The 16,983-nt window shown below is 44.6% G+C and overlaps 1 protein-coding gene across 1 annotated transcript in view; it reads left to right on the forward strand.

The window, feature by feature from the left end:
• PYGB (glycogen phosphorylase B) overlaps positions 1 to 16,983 on the forward strand; it is a 53,890-nt gene that overhangs the window by 18,130 nt on the left and 18,777 nt on the right. The window contains exons 3-7 of the mRNA XM_038570227.1: positions 5,262 to 5,340; positions 8,559 to 8,662; positions 13,123 to 13,254; positions 15,081 to 15,192; positions 15,567 to 15,649. Of these exons, the coding sequence (XP_038426155.1) occupies positions 5,262 to 5,340; positions 8,559 to 8,662; positions 13,123 to 13,254; positions 15,081 to 15,192; positions 15,567 to 15,649 (510 nt within the window). The remainder of the gene's footprint in view (positions 1 to 5,261; positions 5,341 to 8,558; positions 8,663 to 13,122; positions 13,255 to 15,080; positions 15,193 to 15,566; positions 15,650 to 16,983) is intronic.

The following is a 16,983-nucleotide window of genomic DNA, read 5'->3' on the forward strand; positions in this document are numbered from 1 at the left end:
GTGACTCCATCAAACATAACATATATGGATCCCAGCAGAGAAAGAAAAGAGGGCAAAAAATTAAATTGAGGAAATAATTGCTGAAAACTTTTCTAATATGAAGAAGGAAACAGACATCCAGATCTAATAGGCACAGGGAAGCCCCAAGAGAATCAACAAAAGCAGATCCCCACCAAAACATACTGTAATTTAAACGGCAAAATGTAGGAATAAAAAAAAAAAATTAAGGGATCCCTGGGTGGCGCAGCGGTTTGGCGCCTGCCTTTGGCCCGGGGTGCGGTCCTGGAGACCCGGGATCGAGTCCCATGTCGGGCTCCCGGTGCATGGAGCCTGCTTCTCCCTCTGCCTGTGTCTCTGCCTCTCTCTCTCTCACTCTGTGTGACTATCATAAATAAATAAAAATTTAAAAAAAATTAAGCAGCAAGACAAAAGAGGAGAGTTACATACAATGAAAACCTGATAAAGACCTTCAGCATAGTTTTCAGTAGAAACTCCAAACTTAGAAGGGAGTGGCATGATATACTCAAGGTGCTAAAAGGAAAAAATCTGCAGCCAAGAATATCCAGCAAGGCTGTCATTCAGAATAGAAGAAAATAAAGTTTCCCAGACAACAAAAGAAGAATTCATGACCACTAAACCAGCTCTGCAAGAAATATTAAGGGAACACTTAAGAGTGGAAGGAAAAGACCAGAAATGATACTGTGAAAGTAGGAAACACAAAGCAGTAAAAATGAACATTTATGTAAAAAAAAATCAGTCAAACTCACAAAGGATGTGAAATATGATACCATATACCCAAAACATAGGGAAGAAAGGAATAAAGAATTGGTTCACACTTAAACAACCATGAACTTAATATAAACATATGTGCAGAAGATGTTATATAAAAACCTAATAGTACAGATGCCCAGGTGGCAGTGGGTTAAGTGTCTACCTGGCTTGGGTCATAATCCCAGGGTCCTGGGATCGAGCCCTACATTTGGCTCCCTGTTCTTTGGGGAGCCTGCTTCTCTCTCCTTCTGCCTGTTTCTCCCCTTGCTTGTGTTCTCTCTCTGTCAAATAAATAAGTAAAATCTTAAAAAAACAAAACAAAACCTGATAGTAACCACAAATCAAAAACCAATAACAAATATGCAAAAAATAAAGAAATCCAAACATATTACTAAAGAAAACCAGCAAACCATGAAAGAGAAGAAAGGATCAAAGAAAAACTAAAGAAACAACCACGAAACAAGTAATAAGATGGCAATAAATACATACCTGTCCATAATCTCTTTGAATGTAAATGGACTAAATGCTCCAATCAAAAGACACAGGGCAGGGGTGCCTGCCTGGCTTAGTCAGAAGAGTGTGGAACTCTTCATCTCGGGGTTGTGAATTCAATCCTCACATGGGGTGTATTGATTATTTAAGGACTCAAATAAAATTACTTAAGGACTCCAATAAAATTACAAATGAAAGAGGAGAAATAACGATCGACACCACAAAAATACAATGTTAAGAGAATATTATGAAAAACTGTATGCCAACAAATTGGACAGAACAGAAGAAATAGATAAATTCCTGGAAACATAACTTACCAAAACTGTGAAGCAGGAAGAAATAGAAAATTTCTTTACCAGCAAAGAAATCAAATCTGTAATCAAAGAACTTCCATCAAACAAAAATTGAGGATCAGACAGCTTCGCAGACAAATTCTACACAACATTTAAAGAAGAGTTAATACCCTTTCTTTTCAAACTATTCCAAAAAATAGAAAAGCAAGGAAAACTTCCAAATTCATTCTATGAGGCCAATATTACCCTGATCCCAAAACCAGATAAAGGTACCACATAAAAAGAGAACTACAGGCCAATCAATATACCTGATGAACATGGATGCAAAAATCCTCAATAGAATACTAAGATCTCCCAACATCAGCCATAGCAACATATTTCTAAATATGTTTCCTGAGGCTAGGGAAATAAAAGCAAAAATAAACTATTGGGATTGCATCAAAATAAAAAGCTTTTGCACAGGAAAGGAAGCAGTCAAATCTAAAAACCTACAGAATGGGAGAAAATATTTGCAAATGATGTATCTGGTAAAGAGTTAATATCAAAAGTATATAAAGAACTTAATATTGCTCAACACCCAAAAAAACAATCCAATCAGTATGGAAGTTCCTCAGCAAATTCAAAATAGAACTTCCCTACAACCGAGTAATCACACTATTAGGTATTTACCCAAAAAATACAGAAACACTAATTCAAACAGATACGTGCACCTCTTATGTTTATAGCAGCATCATTTACAATAACCAAATTTTGGAAACAGCCCTAGTGTCCATTGACATATAAATGGATAAAGAAGAGGTGGTAGTATGTACAATGGAATGTTACTCAGCCATAAATAATCTAATCTTGCCTTTTGCCATGACATGGGTGGAGCTAGAGTATAATGCTAAGTAAAATAAGTCTGAGATAAATACCATACGATTTCACTTATATGTGGAATTTCAGAAGCAAAACAAACGAGCAAAGGGAAGAGCGAAAAATCAAGAAACAGACTCTTAAGTATAGAGAACAAACTGATAGTTAACAGTGGGTGATGAATGAGATAGGTGATGGGGACTAAGGAGGGCACTTGTGATGAGCACCAGGTATTGTATTCAGTTGTTGAATTACTATATTGTACACCCGAAACTAATACAACACAGTATGTTAACTATAGTGGAATTCAAATTTTAAAATTATCTGAAAACATAGACATTATCCTGGCAGGTGATTTGTCATTTTTTTTTTTTTAAGATTTTTATTTATTCATGAGAGAGAGAGAGGACAGAGACAGACAGAGGGAGAAGCAGGCTCCATACAGGGAGCCCGACGTGGGACTCCATCCTGGGTCTCCAGGATCATTCCCTGGGCTGAAGTCAGCACTAAACCGCTGAGCCACCTGGGCTGCCCATGATTTGTCATTTGAATTCTGTTTACTATGAACGTCAGAATGCATTTATAAGGACCACTGAACATGTTAAAGTCTCAGTCTTCAGTGGAATTTATTGTGTAGGAAGTGTTTTTTCTTGAATCTTTTTTTCTTTATATAATTATTACAGGTAGTAAAAATTTTAGGAAATGTTTATACCATAAATATGCCATATCTGTTTATAATTTTTATTTGTGAACTTATTAAAATAAATAAATTTATAAAAAATAAATCAATAAATAAATTTATAAAAAATAAATAAATAAATAAAGATTTTGTTTGTTTACTCATGAGAGACACAGAGAGAGAGAGAGAGAGAGAGAGAGACAGGCAGAGAACTAGGCAGAGGGAGAAGCAGGTTCCATGCAAGAAGCCCGATGTGGAACTCGATCTCAGGACTCTGGAATTACAACCTGAGCCAAAGGCAGATGTTCAACTGCTGAGCCACCCAGGTGTCCTTGTTTATAATTTTATTACACAAATAACATGTTAATTATGGAAGCTTAGAAAATGCAGGGTAGCATATATCCTTTTATATGTACATTTTTTTCTTAAAGGTGGCATTTCACTCACTGTTAAGCTTTTAATTAATCTTGTATTTGAAAGGTTTTCATGATGATCCAAACTTTAGTGTCTCTAGGTGCAGTTGCTGGGCCCTTCTTGTTGTAAGGTGGAGTGCCAGATGTTTTGAATGGGAACCAGATGATGACGTGCAACTTGGATGGGCCTCCTCCTCCAGACCCCCCATTTGTAATGTAGTGTGAAAAGTGAAACATGCCACTACTCTATTGTATGGGGCTGGAAAGTAGTTCTGAGGAACAGGTTACACTAAAAACTGGATCTTCAATAGAAGCAGCTCCCGGGCAGCCCGGGTGGCTCAGCGGTTTAGCGCTGCCTTCAGTCCAGGGTGCGATCCTGGAGATCCGAGATCGAGTCCCATGTTGGGCTCCCTGCTTCTCCCTCTGCCTGTGTCTCTGCCTCTCTCTGTCTCTGTCTCTGTCTCTCTCTCTCTCTCTTGAGATTTTCTCAAGTGGTCCACTAGGTCAGAACTATTTATTTTTGCTCTTTTATGACTATGCAATGAAGTTTTCCAGAGGCTCTATGAAGTATGGTATTTCAATAGGTTGAATGCTAAAGCAGAAAATTTATTGAAGAAATTTATAAAAATGTAAAACACTATTCTCAGTAACTTTGTTTTAAAAACTGTAGTTATATTTCATCAAATTACATTGTTTATGTTAACATTAATGGGTTTATATTTTTTTAAAATGAATTCACATAATACTTAAAAAACCTGAATCTATTTTAAATTTCTAACTTGATAAACAATTGATAAATGTAATTCCAATAAAGAATAGCTCTTGGATTTTTTTTTTTTAAGATTTATTTATTCATGAGAGACACACAGAGAGAGAAAGAGGCAGAGACACAGGCAGAGGGAGAAGCAGGCTCCATGTAGGGAGCCTGATGTGGAACTCGATCCCGGGACTCCAGGATCACGCCCTGAGCCGAAGGCAGAAGCTTAACCGCTGAGCCACCCAGGCGTCCTGCTCTTGGAGTTTAAAACACATTCATCAAGATAATTAACGTGAGCGGTTTGTGAAGTTTAACGCACTAAAGCCAGGTTAATGGAACAGTTGCCTATCCAAACCATTCTGGGATGGTTTCGAGTCAGGTGAAGAAGTTGGGACTTTGTTCCTTTCTTTCTGGTTTTTAACATTCCATACCTGTTTCACAGGATTGTGTGAATGCAGTTGGAATGCCACAGGAAAAGTCCTTTTAGGTTTTGGTTTAAAAAGATGTTACATGGGAGTTCCATGGAAGATGGCAGAGCAAGAGGACCCTAAGCTCACTTCGTCCCACAGACGCACTTAGCTGACTTGCACAGCAGTGTGAGTGACCCAGAAAGTGACCCGAAGCCAAGCACAACGGGCGTTCCACAGCTAAATGTAGAGAAGAGGCAAATAATAAATATAGCCAGTTAAAGCACTGGTTTCATTTTTAGGATACATATTGTAATCTGTTCACCATACATAGGTTAATAACCTGGCTATAAGTATCTTTGGCTGTTAAACCATGCCTCATTTTGATTATTGATTCTTATGTAGTTTGGCAGCTTTTGGAATACCTGGAAACTTTCATGCATTGATAAAATGTCAGATTTTAATATTAGGTTTTCAAGTCTAAAAGCAGACTCTAATCTTGGATTGATGTAAACTGACACTCAGTATCTTTCTACCTTTGCGTGAGGAAGATATTAAGTAATATTAAAATGTTGCCCCTGTTTTTATTCACAGCTAGGGTTGGACTTGGAAGAACTGGAGGAAATAGAAGAGGACGCTGGCCTCGGGAATGGAGGCCTGGGGAGGCTGGCAGGTAACCCCGCCATCTGGCTAGGTCATGGCCTCTCCTGATGTGGTGCCCTGGTTGCTGATCACATGGTGAGGCCAAGCTCAGCTGCATCCCAACAGCGGTTTGTTGGGGTAGATTGGCCCCTCTGAGTGGATGGGAGTGTGTGTCATACAGGTTGAATAAAATGCAAAACATTGTTTTCTCACATAAGGATGCCTCCTAATTATCATGAAGGCCAGGCTTGCCAGTGTTGGGTAGCTGGCACTGGGAGGGGTTTCCTATATACCGACCACTTTCCACAGCCAGTAATTGGGAGAAAGATGGATAGACACACACATGCACGCACATAGGCACACAGTATGCATACATGCACACAAACACACATGCACACATCTACACACATACACATGTGTACACACATGATTTATGAGTGCAGCCCAGCTGGCAGGCTCTTCCTGCTTTACTATGGTAAATGGATTGCCCCAAAGTAGCAGTTGTTCCTTTTGGGATTTTGTTTCCTTGGGCCATTCTGTGAGAGCATATCCAATTTTGTTTTGTTTTTTTCTGTTTGAGTTATTTTTGCTAGCCTTTTAGGGCAAAGGGAGCTGAGTGAAGGACTTAGAAGTGGAGGACTGCCTGGTGGGCTCAGTTGGAAGAGCATGTGACTCTCATGGTCGTGGGTTTGAGCCCTATATTGAGTGTAGAAATTACTAAAAAATAAATAAACTTTAAAAAACCCCAAGAATTTAGAAGTGAAAATTGGTTTTGCTGTGTGCTTCAAGGCTCTTGGGCATAGTGTTTCTATAACAGAAATAAGTCAAGTTTTATGCTGCCATTGTGTGGAGGGCATGGGAGGGTGGACTCAGGCACCTGTCACTGCATTATTGCCCCTTTGGGGAGTTACCATTTTGTAAAGGAGGGATAAGATGCCCTAAAATTTATCTGAGTGTGTGTATGTGTTTATGTTTTCAAATCTTAAGTTAAATTCTTCAGAAATTATAGAAGCAGAATATATTTCTCCCAAACAAAACAACATTTGGTTCTATATAAGGAAACAATGGCAAGGCCTGTCCCACCTCCTCCTCTTCATGTGAGAAGCCTGTGTGTCCCCTACATCTGCTCTCAAATGCAGGGATCTCTTTTAGTTTATGATGTGAGATCATCCCAGAGAGGAAGCTGAACCTACCCACAGATGGAATCGTGTGCCTCACTGATGGGCAGCATGCCCCCAGGGTGCAGCAAGGCCTTACGGCATCAGTCCCTGCAGCCCCCTTCACCCTTGATGGCCTTATGCTGCTCATAGCCATCTTCCCAGTCAGTAAAAACCAAGCTCAGGGGGAGGTTCTAGACCCCTTGTTCCCCTTCACAGCTCAGGGTTGCTACCTAACCTCTCCTATGCTGAGGCTGGTGACTGTCGGCCAGGGCAGTCCCATCCTTGGCCTTCAGGGTGTCTGCAGGCCACAGTCAGCTTCCTGTCAACTTCCTAGTCACCTTCCTAGTCACCTTCCTGTCAACTTCCTAGTCACCTTTCCTGCTACTTCTGTGATGCCACAGGTCTTGCCTATGAATGGGTGTGACCTCCTCTGGGGCCCTCTATTTCCGTGGACTCTTCTTCCCCTGTGGATGTGGGTAGCCCCTAGCCCACTGTAACTTGATATGTCCTGTGTCCCTCCTACAAGAATGATTTCTTCGAAACAGGAGCCCAGATCTTACATTTGTGGATATTTTTATTCCTTCCCCTTAACACAAGGTTGATAACAGGGATCTGGGCATGTTTGCTCAATTGAGGAAGTATTTTATTTACTGGTATTTCTTGTAGACTTTTTTTCTTTTTAATCCAGAAGTTTAATAAGGCTGCCTTTTTTTTTTTTAAGATTTTATTTATTTATTCATGAGAGACACACAGAGAGAGGCAGAGACCTAGGCAGAGGGAGAAGCAAGCTCCCTGCAGGGAGCCCAATGTGGGACTGGATCCCAGGACCCCGGGATGATGCCCTGAGCCAAACCACTCAGTGCTCAACCACTGAGCCACCCAGTCCCAATAAGGCTGCCTCCTGGATCTTTATTTTTTTTATTTAAAGATTTTTATTTATTTATGAGAAACAGAGAGAGAGCACGGCAGAGACATAGGCGGAAGGAGAAGCAGGCTCCATACAGGGAGCCTGATGTGGGACTTGATCCTGGTACTCCAAAGGCAAGTGCTCAACCGCTGAGCCACCCAGGCTTCCTCTCCTGGATCTTTATTAAAAACATTTTTTTTTCAGGGCGCCTAGGTGGCTCAGTCAGTTAAGCATCTGACTCTTTTTTTTTTTTAAAGATTTTATTTATTTATTTGGCAGAGAGAGCACAAGCTGGGGGAGTGGCAGAGGGAGAGGGAGCAGCAGGCTTTCCACTGAGCAGGGAGCCTGATGTGGGGCTTGATCCCTGGACTTCAGGATCATGACCTGAGCTGAAGGCAGACACTTAGCCCACTGAGCCACCCAGGTGCCTTGCATCCTACTCTAGATTTCAGCTCAGATCATGATTTCAGGATCGTGGGATCAAGCCCCGCGTTGGGCTCTGTGCTCAGAGCAGAGTCTGCTTTAAGACTGTCTCTCCATCTTTATCCGCCTCTCCTCACTCTCTCTCACCCTCTCAGATAAATATTTAAAACATTGGGTTTTTTTTTAAGACATTTTGATTGGAATAAAGGCTCCTTATGGTGACATGAGGCCACCTTCCTGCTGGCCTTGGGGACTTTGGCTCTTAGGTATTTGAGTCCTTATAGATGGCAAAATGTCCATTGCCAGCCCCATTCCTGTGCCTTCTTTGTTAGTGTGTAGTTATTTTGTGGTGTTACCTTAATGTCCAAACAGCTTGGATTTTAAGTGGAATATGCAGGGGTGGGGAGGCCTTACAGCCTTCATGAGGCTGAGACAAAGCAAACAGTGAGAGGACTTTGCATTCAGGGTTAGATGAGGCTCTCTGTGGGTACCTCATTTCTGCCCTTGTCCTCTCCCCCTGCCCCAACACTGAGCACCCTCTTGGCCCAGCCCTTCAGCTCTCAAGCTGAAGAGATCATAAGGATTTCCCTTTTCATTTTGTGAAATCAGAAGCAGACAGGTCACCACTGGATTGCCATCTGGTGCCCAGAGGCTGGATCCAAGTGCTTACTTCACATGGGTATCTAGGCTTTGCTTCCAGTGGGCCTCAAAGCTGATTGTCTTTGAACCCAAGAAGTGCTTTGTGTTTGGAATTTTCAGCCTGCTTCCTTGACTCGATGGCCACTTTGGGCCTGGCAGCATATGGCTATGGAATCCGCTATGAGTTTGGGATTTTTAACCAGAAGATTGTCAATGGCTGGCAGGTAAGTGAGTCTCCATTTCTTCCCTTGTTTCCAGCTCTCATACAAGAAAACACTTTCAGTTCAGCTTTTTATATGTTAAAGTCTTTCTTGGAGAGATTGTCTGCCAGTCCTGGGCACAGGTCAGGGCTATCCTGCTCCGTGCATCCCTCAGAGTTCTTCATGGGCTGTTGGAGGCTGGTCTCCTGTGTGAGCTCAGTGCACATAACTTCTACGTGAGCCTGGGAGGCCTGCTGGGTAGGATTCAGGGCCTGGCTGGTCTCACAGAAGCACCAGGGTTTGAGGACTGTGTTCTGGTTCCCACAGTGTGGAGCAAAGGGTGGCCCTCCCTGGTTCACCCTCCATGGGACGACTGACCCAAAGTAGTTAGAGAAACAGTTACTGTAGGCTTTGTTCCTACCTCCTGCATTCACTCCCTGACGCCAGTGACAGGACAGAATCCTGGGGGTTATAGGCCAGACTGCAAAAGCAAAGTAGTTCTGAGGAAGAATGGCTTGGATTCTGAAGCATCAGACCACAGATAAGTGAGGTGGCTAAGACTGCGTCAGTGGGAAGATTGAAACCTGAGTGCAGCCTCATTGCCCTCATTCAGGACTTCAAAATGGAAGGCACTTGATTGGAGAATAGTTTACGTAATATATAATGTGGGGCCTAATAGTGACATATAAGGCAGGGCTGTGGTTGGGATTAGAAGGTTTGTAACAGAACATGAACAGTGGATGCCTAGGGTGATGGCAAGCTCATGGATCATTTTGGGGCTTGAGTCACAGGCATGTGCAATTGCCAGAACTCCTCAAGAGTGAGTATTCTTCAGGTTTATACAGTTCGTTGTATATATATTGACCTAAAAATAATAATACAGGATGAACTGAACTTAATGATGTGCATGCTGAACTGTTCGTGGAGAAGTGCACAGATGTCTGCAACTGACTTTGAAATGCGTCAAGAAATAAATGAGTTGATGGTTGTGTGATAAATCAAGTATAACAACATGTTAACAATTATGGATCCTAAGTGGAAGGTGCACAAGTGTTCGCTGCCAATTCTTTTAACACTTCTGTATGTTTGAAAACACTCATAATAAAAAGTTGACAAATATGGCTAACAGAGAAAACTTAAAACAGATTTGTATCTCTTGCTTAATTTGTAGATCTACTCTCTCCAACCTTTTTTTTTTTTTTTTTTTTTACTCTCTCCAACCTTAAAGAGAACTTCACTTTTCCTCCTGGTACATTCTGGATAATTTAATGCACAGTTTCTTATGTGTGTGTGTGTCTATCAGAGGTACCCCAGCCCTTTGTACACCTACCTGTGCTTTGACCCATTCAAGCTCTTTACAGTTGGTGCAATGTGTATTCATTAGACAGAAACTCTGAGGCCCATCCTTTCTTATTTGATGTTATGGTTATAGGTAGGAAGGTTTTATTGTGTGTTGTCTTTTGCTTGCAGACATTTCTTTCTTCTGGTGTTCTCATTCCTATACCTCTTATCATCTTGCATAACAGCTTAAAGACAGTTGTGGGATGATAGATGAGTTATAAACTCACCCTCCTCCCACTCAGGTCTCATGGGAGCTGGTCAGTTTTTTGTTTTTTTTTTTAAGATTTTATTTATCTATGCACGAAAGACATAGAAAGAGAGAGAGAGAGAGGCAGAGACACAGGCAGAGGGAGAAGCAGGCTCCATGCAGGGAGCCCAACATGGGACTCGATCCTGGGATTTCCAGGATCCCACCCTGGGCCGAAGGCGGCGCTAAACCGCTGAGCCACCGGGGCTGCCCTAGCTGGTCAGTTTTTAATTGAGTTTAGCTACAGCAGAATTAAATTTGGGCAGTGGTCAGACAGCAGTGTTGTTTGTCAGGGGGGCAGAGATGGGGGTCCAGAGAGAAGACCCCACCACCACACCACCTTTTATATTTGAGGAGATGCTGCTTCTGCAAACAACTCATGGAATTACTCTGCAGGAAATGGCCAGGCTTTGTGTTGGAGTGTGTGTACATCACTAGTGTACAAGGATGTGGTGCCAGATCAGAAGACACAGGGGTGGTCCCGTGATGAATAGCTGCCTGCACCAGGCAGAAAAGCCCAGCCAGGAGTATGATGGAGAGACATATGTGGAAGCAATAACCTCAGCCATGTCACAAACTACAACCAAATATTTTTTTCTAAAGATATATGCATTATTTATTCATGAGAGACACAGACTGAGAGAGAGAGGCAGAGACATAGGCAGAGGGAGAAGCAGGCTCCTCTCAGGGAGCCCAATACGGAACTCGATCGCAGATCCCGGGATCACGACCTGAGCCGAAGGCGGGCGCCCAACTGCTGAGCCACCCAGGTGTCCCCAAATATTCTTCTTGACTTTTTACTTCTGTGTAAGAACCATTAAAAAAAAAAAACAAAAAACAGGGTGGTTTTGTTTTGTTTTGTTTTGTTTTAAACCAAATCAGGATGCCTGGCTGGCTTAGTCTCAGAGCATGCAACTCTTGATCTTGGGATCATGAGTTCAAACCCTGCATTGAGCATAGGGCTTACTATTAAATAAATAAATAAATAAATAAATAAATAAATAAATAAATAAATAAATAAATAAAATTTAAAAAATAAAACTGTCAAGGTAACATACAGGCGCACCTTGTTCTATTGCCCTTCAATTTATTATGCTTCACACATAACCGCTTTTTACAAATTAAAAGATTGTGGCAACTCTGCATCAAGCAAGTCTGTTAATCCCATATTTCCAACAGCATTTGCTCACTTTATGTCTCTTTCATGTTTTGGTAGTTCTCACAACATTGCAAACTTTATTGTTACATTATTCTGATGATCTGTGATTGGTGATTACAACTTGCTGAAAGCTCAGATGATGGTTAGCATTTTTTAGCAGTATTTCTTAATTAAGGTATGTAGATTGTTTTTTAGGACCTAATGCTATTGCACGCTTAATAGACTACGGTGTAGTGTAAACATAGCTTTCATATGCATTGGGAAACCAAAAAATTCATTTGACTCTCTTTATTGCTGTATTCACTTTATTATTGTGGTGGTTTGGAGCCGAACCTGCAGTATCTTCAAGGTATGCCTGTATATAGGGTTGCTTGTTAAATTTGAAAAAGGAAGGGGCACCTGGGTGGCTCAGTCATTAAGTGTCTGACTCTTGGTTTTGCTTTGGCTCAGGTCATGATCTCAGGGTTGTGAAATTGAGCCCCATGTTGGGTTCCACTGTGTACCCAGAGTCTGCTTAGGATTCTCTTCCCTGTGCCCCTTCCCCACATGTTTACGTGCGCTTTCTTTCCCTCTCTAAAATGAATAAATCTTAAAAATTTGAAGAAGACTCTTGTTTAAATTTTAATTTATAATTCTTTATTCACTGCTTACCAAATTTCTTTATTCCATTGCAACCCCACCAAATTCTTCTACTCAAAGATGGTTAGAGTCCATGGGGCTACTTTTAGCTTTATTTGCAAGGTTCTTTTTTGTGTATTTACTGATTTTGGATGCTACTGGGTGCAGGCTTTGAAAAATAAAGTGCTTTAAGGAAGGCCTAGCAGAAAAGCAATGTCTTCCAGTGATATGTCCAGGCATTCCTGCTGCATAGGCAGCCTTGCCCCTAGTGCCCACTCATTTGTGGTGTCCTTCTCCAAGCAGTAGGGTACCAGCGATTCTTTTTGTTTTTTTGTTTTTGTTTTTGTTTTTAATAACAGCTTTATTGAGATATGAAGTGGCTTTTAATATATTTACAAAGTTGGGCATCTATCACCACTGTCTATTTCCAGAACATTTTCTTTTTTTTTTTTTCTTTTTCTTTTTTTAAAGATTTTACTTATTTGATAGAGCGCACAAGCAGGGGGAGCAGCAGAGGGAGAGAGAGAAGCAGGGAGCCTGATGTGGGGCTTGATCCCAGGGACCCTGGGGTCTTGACCTGAGCCAAAGGCCATCTTTCATAGACTGAGCCACCCAGGTACCCCTCCAGAACATTTCTCAAAAAGAAATCTAGCGTGGATTTGCAGGCACACCCTAGCGCCTGACAACCATTAATCTACCTGCTGTCTCGATGCATTTGGCTGTCCTAGACATTTCCTGTGAATGGAACCATACACTATGGGGGCATCTTTGACTCAACATGTATGCAAGGTTCACCCATGTTGCAGCACACAGCAGGACTTCATTCCTTTTTATTGTCAAATTCGGGTGATTCTTAATGTCTTTGTACTTTAAAGCATTTTTCTGACTTTTATCTAAGTTAGTTTCTTTAATAATCCAACATGTTAATTTTTGAACATGAGGCCTTGACTAGAACTGGAAATCTTTGCCTTGTAGATAGGCTGTAGTTTATTTCCATGTCAGGCAGCATCGTCTCAACAGTGTGGTCAGTGTGGGCTGAGGATGGGGGCAGCCCGGCACCCAGGACTGTCTCCCCCTGCTGCCTTGCGAGAGCTCCCCTCACTGCTGGCCCCTTTGCAGGTGGAGGAGGCAGATGATTGGCTGCGCTATGGCAACCCCTGGGAGAAGGCACGGCCCGAGTACATGCTTCCTGTGCACTTCTACGGGAGAGTGGAGCACACCCCTGAGGGTGTCAGGTGGCTGGACACGCAGGTATCCACCCTGGGCATCCCTGGGGCGGTGTGGGGCTAAGTGAGGTGACTGTTTCATTTTGTCACACCGGGTTCCCTTTGAGAGTGGGAGGTGTGCTCTTTCCCCAGAGAACCTGACTCAAGGTAAAAGCCTGGGAGGTTTTGTCCTCATACTCCCGATTCTTAAGCATTGCCAGGAGCTTCCCAGTGAAAAAGGCTCCGTGTGAAGCCACAGTCTTTGTATTTTAAGAGCCTTGTTTTGGAGTTGAGACCAGCAGTTGTTAAATGGCCAGCAGGACAGTGTTGTGACAGGGGCAGGGCACTGATTCCCTGGGGGACATGGCTGGCCCCTCAGCATCTCCAGAGAGCAAGCACTTGATAAGTGCGCTGACCTCCCACCACAGGCCATAGTAGTGTCTCCCGGGTTAAAGCCCTGGGCAGTGTGGGTGAGCAGGGTGGATGTCCCAAAACGGGGCACAGGCACTGACAAGGGGCCCAGGGCAAGAGCATGGAGAGTCCAGTCTAGGCTCTAGGATGGCAGAAAGTGCACATCTGGGTGGTCTTAGGGGTCTAAGGGAGGTCGCAGGAGAGCCTTCATGAGGCAGGTAGCTGTAATGAACAGTTCAGTTGTCTAGATGTGGGGAGGTGAGCCTGGGAGACCAGGGAAGTCCTGGGCAGGCAAAAGTGAATCATCTAGGTTTTCTGCAGCATAAGTTTTAAACAGAGTGCATAGGCTAAAGATGTCCAGAGCCATATTATGTAGGCCTAACATGCCATGATAACTTGTATTTACTTTGAAAAACCAGAGAAGGGGTCAGTTATCCCAGAGCATGTGCTTGTAGAAGACGAGCATATCAGTGTACATAGGGAGGTGTAGAGACCATTGGGGTACTTCAGAAAGAGTATGGCGGAGGCCTTCACCTGGAGGGCTTGGCCTTGGAGAGTGAAAGAGAGGTGGTTAGGGATGCTTTGCAGGGCTTATCACTGGCTTGGACAAGAATGTGGGGAGCCAAGGACAGGGGAAGGGAAAGGTAATAGGCTCTAGTGATGCTATCATGCAGTTCTTTTGGCTGTCAGAGTGGATTTCATCTCACAAAGCCACATAGTTGAACCCATATGAGCCCCCACTAGTGTGAGAAGCCCCATCGAGTGGTCTGAAGGTTGGAAGTGACCTTGAGGCTTGTACTGTCTTCCTGTGCTTGGTAAGAGGAAAGCAGATACTTGTGGACAGAGGGGAGGCAGGAGGGGCCAAGGCAGGCTCTGTGGGTGGAGAGTAAGCTCTTCCTTTTCTGTTGTAAGTGCAGTGTGTGCTGGTTTGGTTTCTCTGAGGGTTAGAAGTCAAGGCCTCCAACAGTAGGAGCCTTCTGCAGATGCTGAGAAATGGAATCAGGAATAGAGGCTGTCTATGGAGAAGTTGGTTGAGTCCTAAAATTACAAGCAGGGCCTAGCAAGAGGAGGCTGGTGTGGATAGCAGAGGACAGGGCCCAGGAGGTGCGGCTACTGACGGGGCCTGAATAAGGCTGACACAGTGGCCCCTTGAGCAGCTAAGGGGAAAGAATTCTTAAATCAGTGCCAGTGTTGAAGGAGGTGAGTCAGAGAAGACCCATGCGACCTCGCGAGTGTGGTTAGGGCCCTTACCCCGGGGCCTGGGATGCCCATGGGCTGGGCCACGGCCGATGCAGGTGAGTTGCAGGGCTTTGGGGCAGTGGGAGAAGAGCCAGAGTGTGGGTAGGTGGGCCATCGGCAGGAAGCAAAGCGCCACTGGGGGGTGGGGAAGCTGGGGACCAAGGACTGTGGACCAGAGACCGTGTCTCTGGCTGACCAGACTGCCCCTCTTTCCTTGGCCAGGTGGTGCTGGCCATGCCCTACGACACCCCAGTGCCGGGTTACAGGAACAACACCGTCAACACCATGAGGCTGTGGTCCGCCAAGGCGCCCAACGACTTTAAGCTCCATGACTGTGTGTTCTTCCCCTCCTGCTCTCTTTCGCGTGGCTTCTCCCAAACCTGCCCTGTGCAGCTTTTGTCCGTCTGCACTGTCACTGCTGTGGAGAGCATGAGGCTCCCACAGCAGAGGGTGGAGGGTGGAGGGTGGGCTCCTCAGGGAGGGCCCATAGGCATGGCCAGCGCTCGTGGGAGCTGGGCCTTCAGGAGAGAACAAGGGGTCTGGAGTCCCACAGGGTATATGAGAGCGCAGTGGAACCGTGGCTCTGCTACACCTGCTCAGGGATGCCCCTCACACAGCTCAGGGGAGGGAGGGAGAAACTGTAGGCACAGGGCTCACTGGGAGCCAGAGGGTAGCACCTGGGTCCTTATCTCATCGTCTTGCTCATAGTTAACGTGGGTGGCTACATCGAGGCGGTCCTGGACAGGAACCTGGCTGAGAACATCTCCAGAGTCCTGTATCCAAATGATAACGTGAGTAGCTCATGAGGTTTGTTCTCATCTGCTAGGGAAGTGTGCTGGGGGGACTGGGGCTCTCTAGAAGGGCCACATTTATCTGCTGAGACCACATAAGTGGCCACCAGCAGCCCTTGAGTGGCTCTATGGAGTGAGGGCAGCACCGCATGCTTGATGAAGCCTCGTAAGTCCAGGTGTGCCTGTTAGCATCTCCCCTTAGCCCTCTCCCTAAGGGGCTGCCTCAGGGGGGGTCTTTGCCTCTTCTCACGGCCCTATATGCAGCCATGCCTGAGAGCTGGTCTCAGCTGACTCCATACAAGGCCACGTGCAGGGTGACGTGTGGGGGATGTGAGCTTGTCAGACCTCACATGCGGCTGGTTTCTGCTTTCTGGGCACCTGATGCCACTTCCCCAAGAGTTGGGTGATCCATATCTCAAGTGGGGACAGCAGTCCCTATTTTTCAGTGATGCCCCGAGACGTATACCAGTCATATGTTTTGAAAAGCTTTTAGTATGTGTCACTACCCACTAGATGAAGTCACAACCGCAAGCTCCATTGCCACCAAATTTAGTGTCTGCTGGCTTTGTTGTTGCCAGACAAGAGCCCTGGAATTTGCCTTAGTGGGTTGTGTGTTTTCTATTTTTTTTTTTTAAGATTTTATTTATTTATTCATGATAGTCACAGAGAGAGAGAGAGGCAGAGACACAGGCAGAGGGAGAAGCAGGCTCCATGCACTGGGAGCCCGACGTGGGACTCGATCCCAGGTCTCCAGGATCACGCCCTGGGCCAAAGGCAGGCGCCAAACCGCTGCGCCACCCAGGGATCCCTGTTTTCTATTTAATCAGAGTAATATGAACATAATAGTCGCAAAGTGCATTGGTAGTAAAAGCTTACGACCAAACATACCCCATTCTCCCCTCCTCCACCAAGATTTCAAGGAGATTCAAAAGCTTCTGGTGCAAGACCTCTTAATAATACTGACTCTTTGGAGCTTGTGCTTCTGAATGGCCCTGGCTATTGAGGATTGAGACCTGCCTGCCTGGTGTGCTCACACAGCGCAGAGTGACCCTTTGTTGGCCGCCTCCCTGTCTGAAGATCACACGTAGGTTAGGCCATCGTGACCTTCTGTCTGTGCCCCTGAGCTGCAGGGAACCTGACTTTGGGCATGGGATGATGTGGATGGAGGTGTCAGCACCATGCAGCACTCAAGGGCTTCTCCTCATGCACACATGCATCTCTGCAGTCCCTGGAGCAGGATTCCTCAACCTAGTGCCCTTCCTGGGTCTTCAGAGGGCCCTTGAGGGCTTCTGGTGGCCCGCTGACTATTGTTGGTGTCAGCGCTGTCCCATTTC

Source organism: Canis lupus, chromosome 23 (genome assembly GCF_011100685.1).
Source record: "Canis lupus familiaris isolate Mischka breed German Shepherd chromosome 23, alternate assembly UU_Cfam_GSD_1.0, whole genome shotgun sequence".
Lineage (NCBI taxonomy): Eukaryota > Metazoa > Chordata > Mammalia > Carnivora > Canidae > Canis > Canis lupus.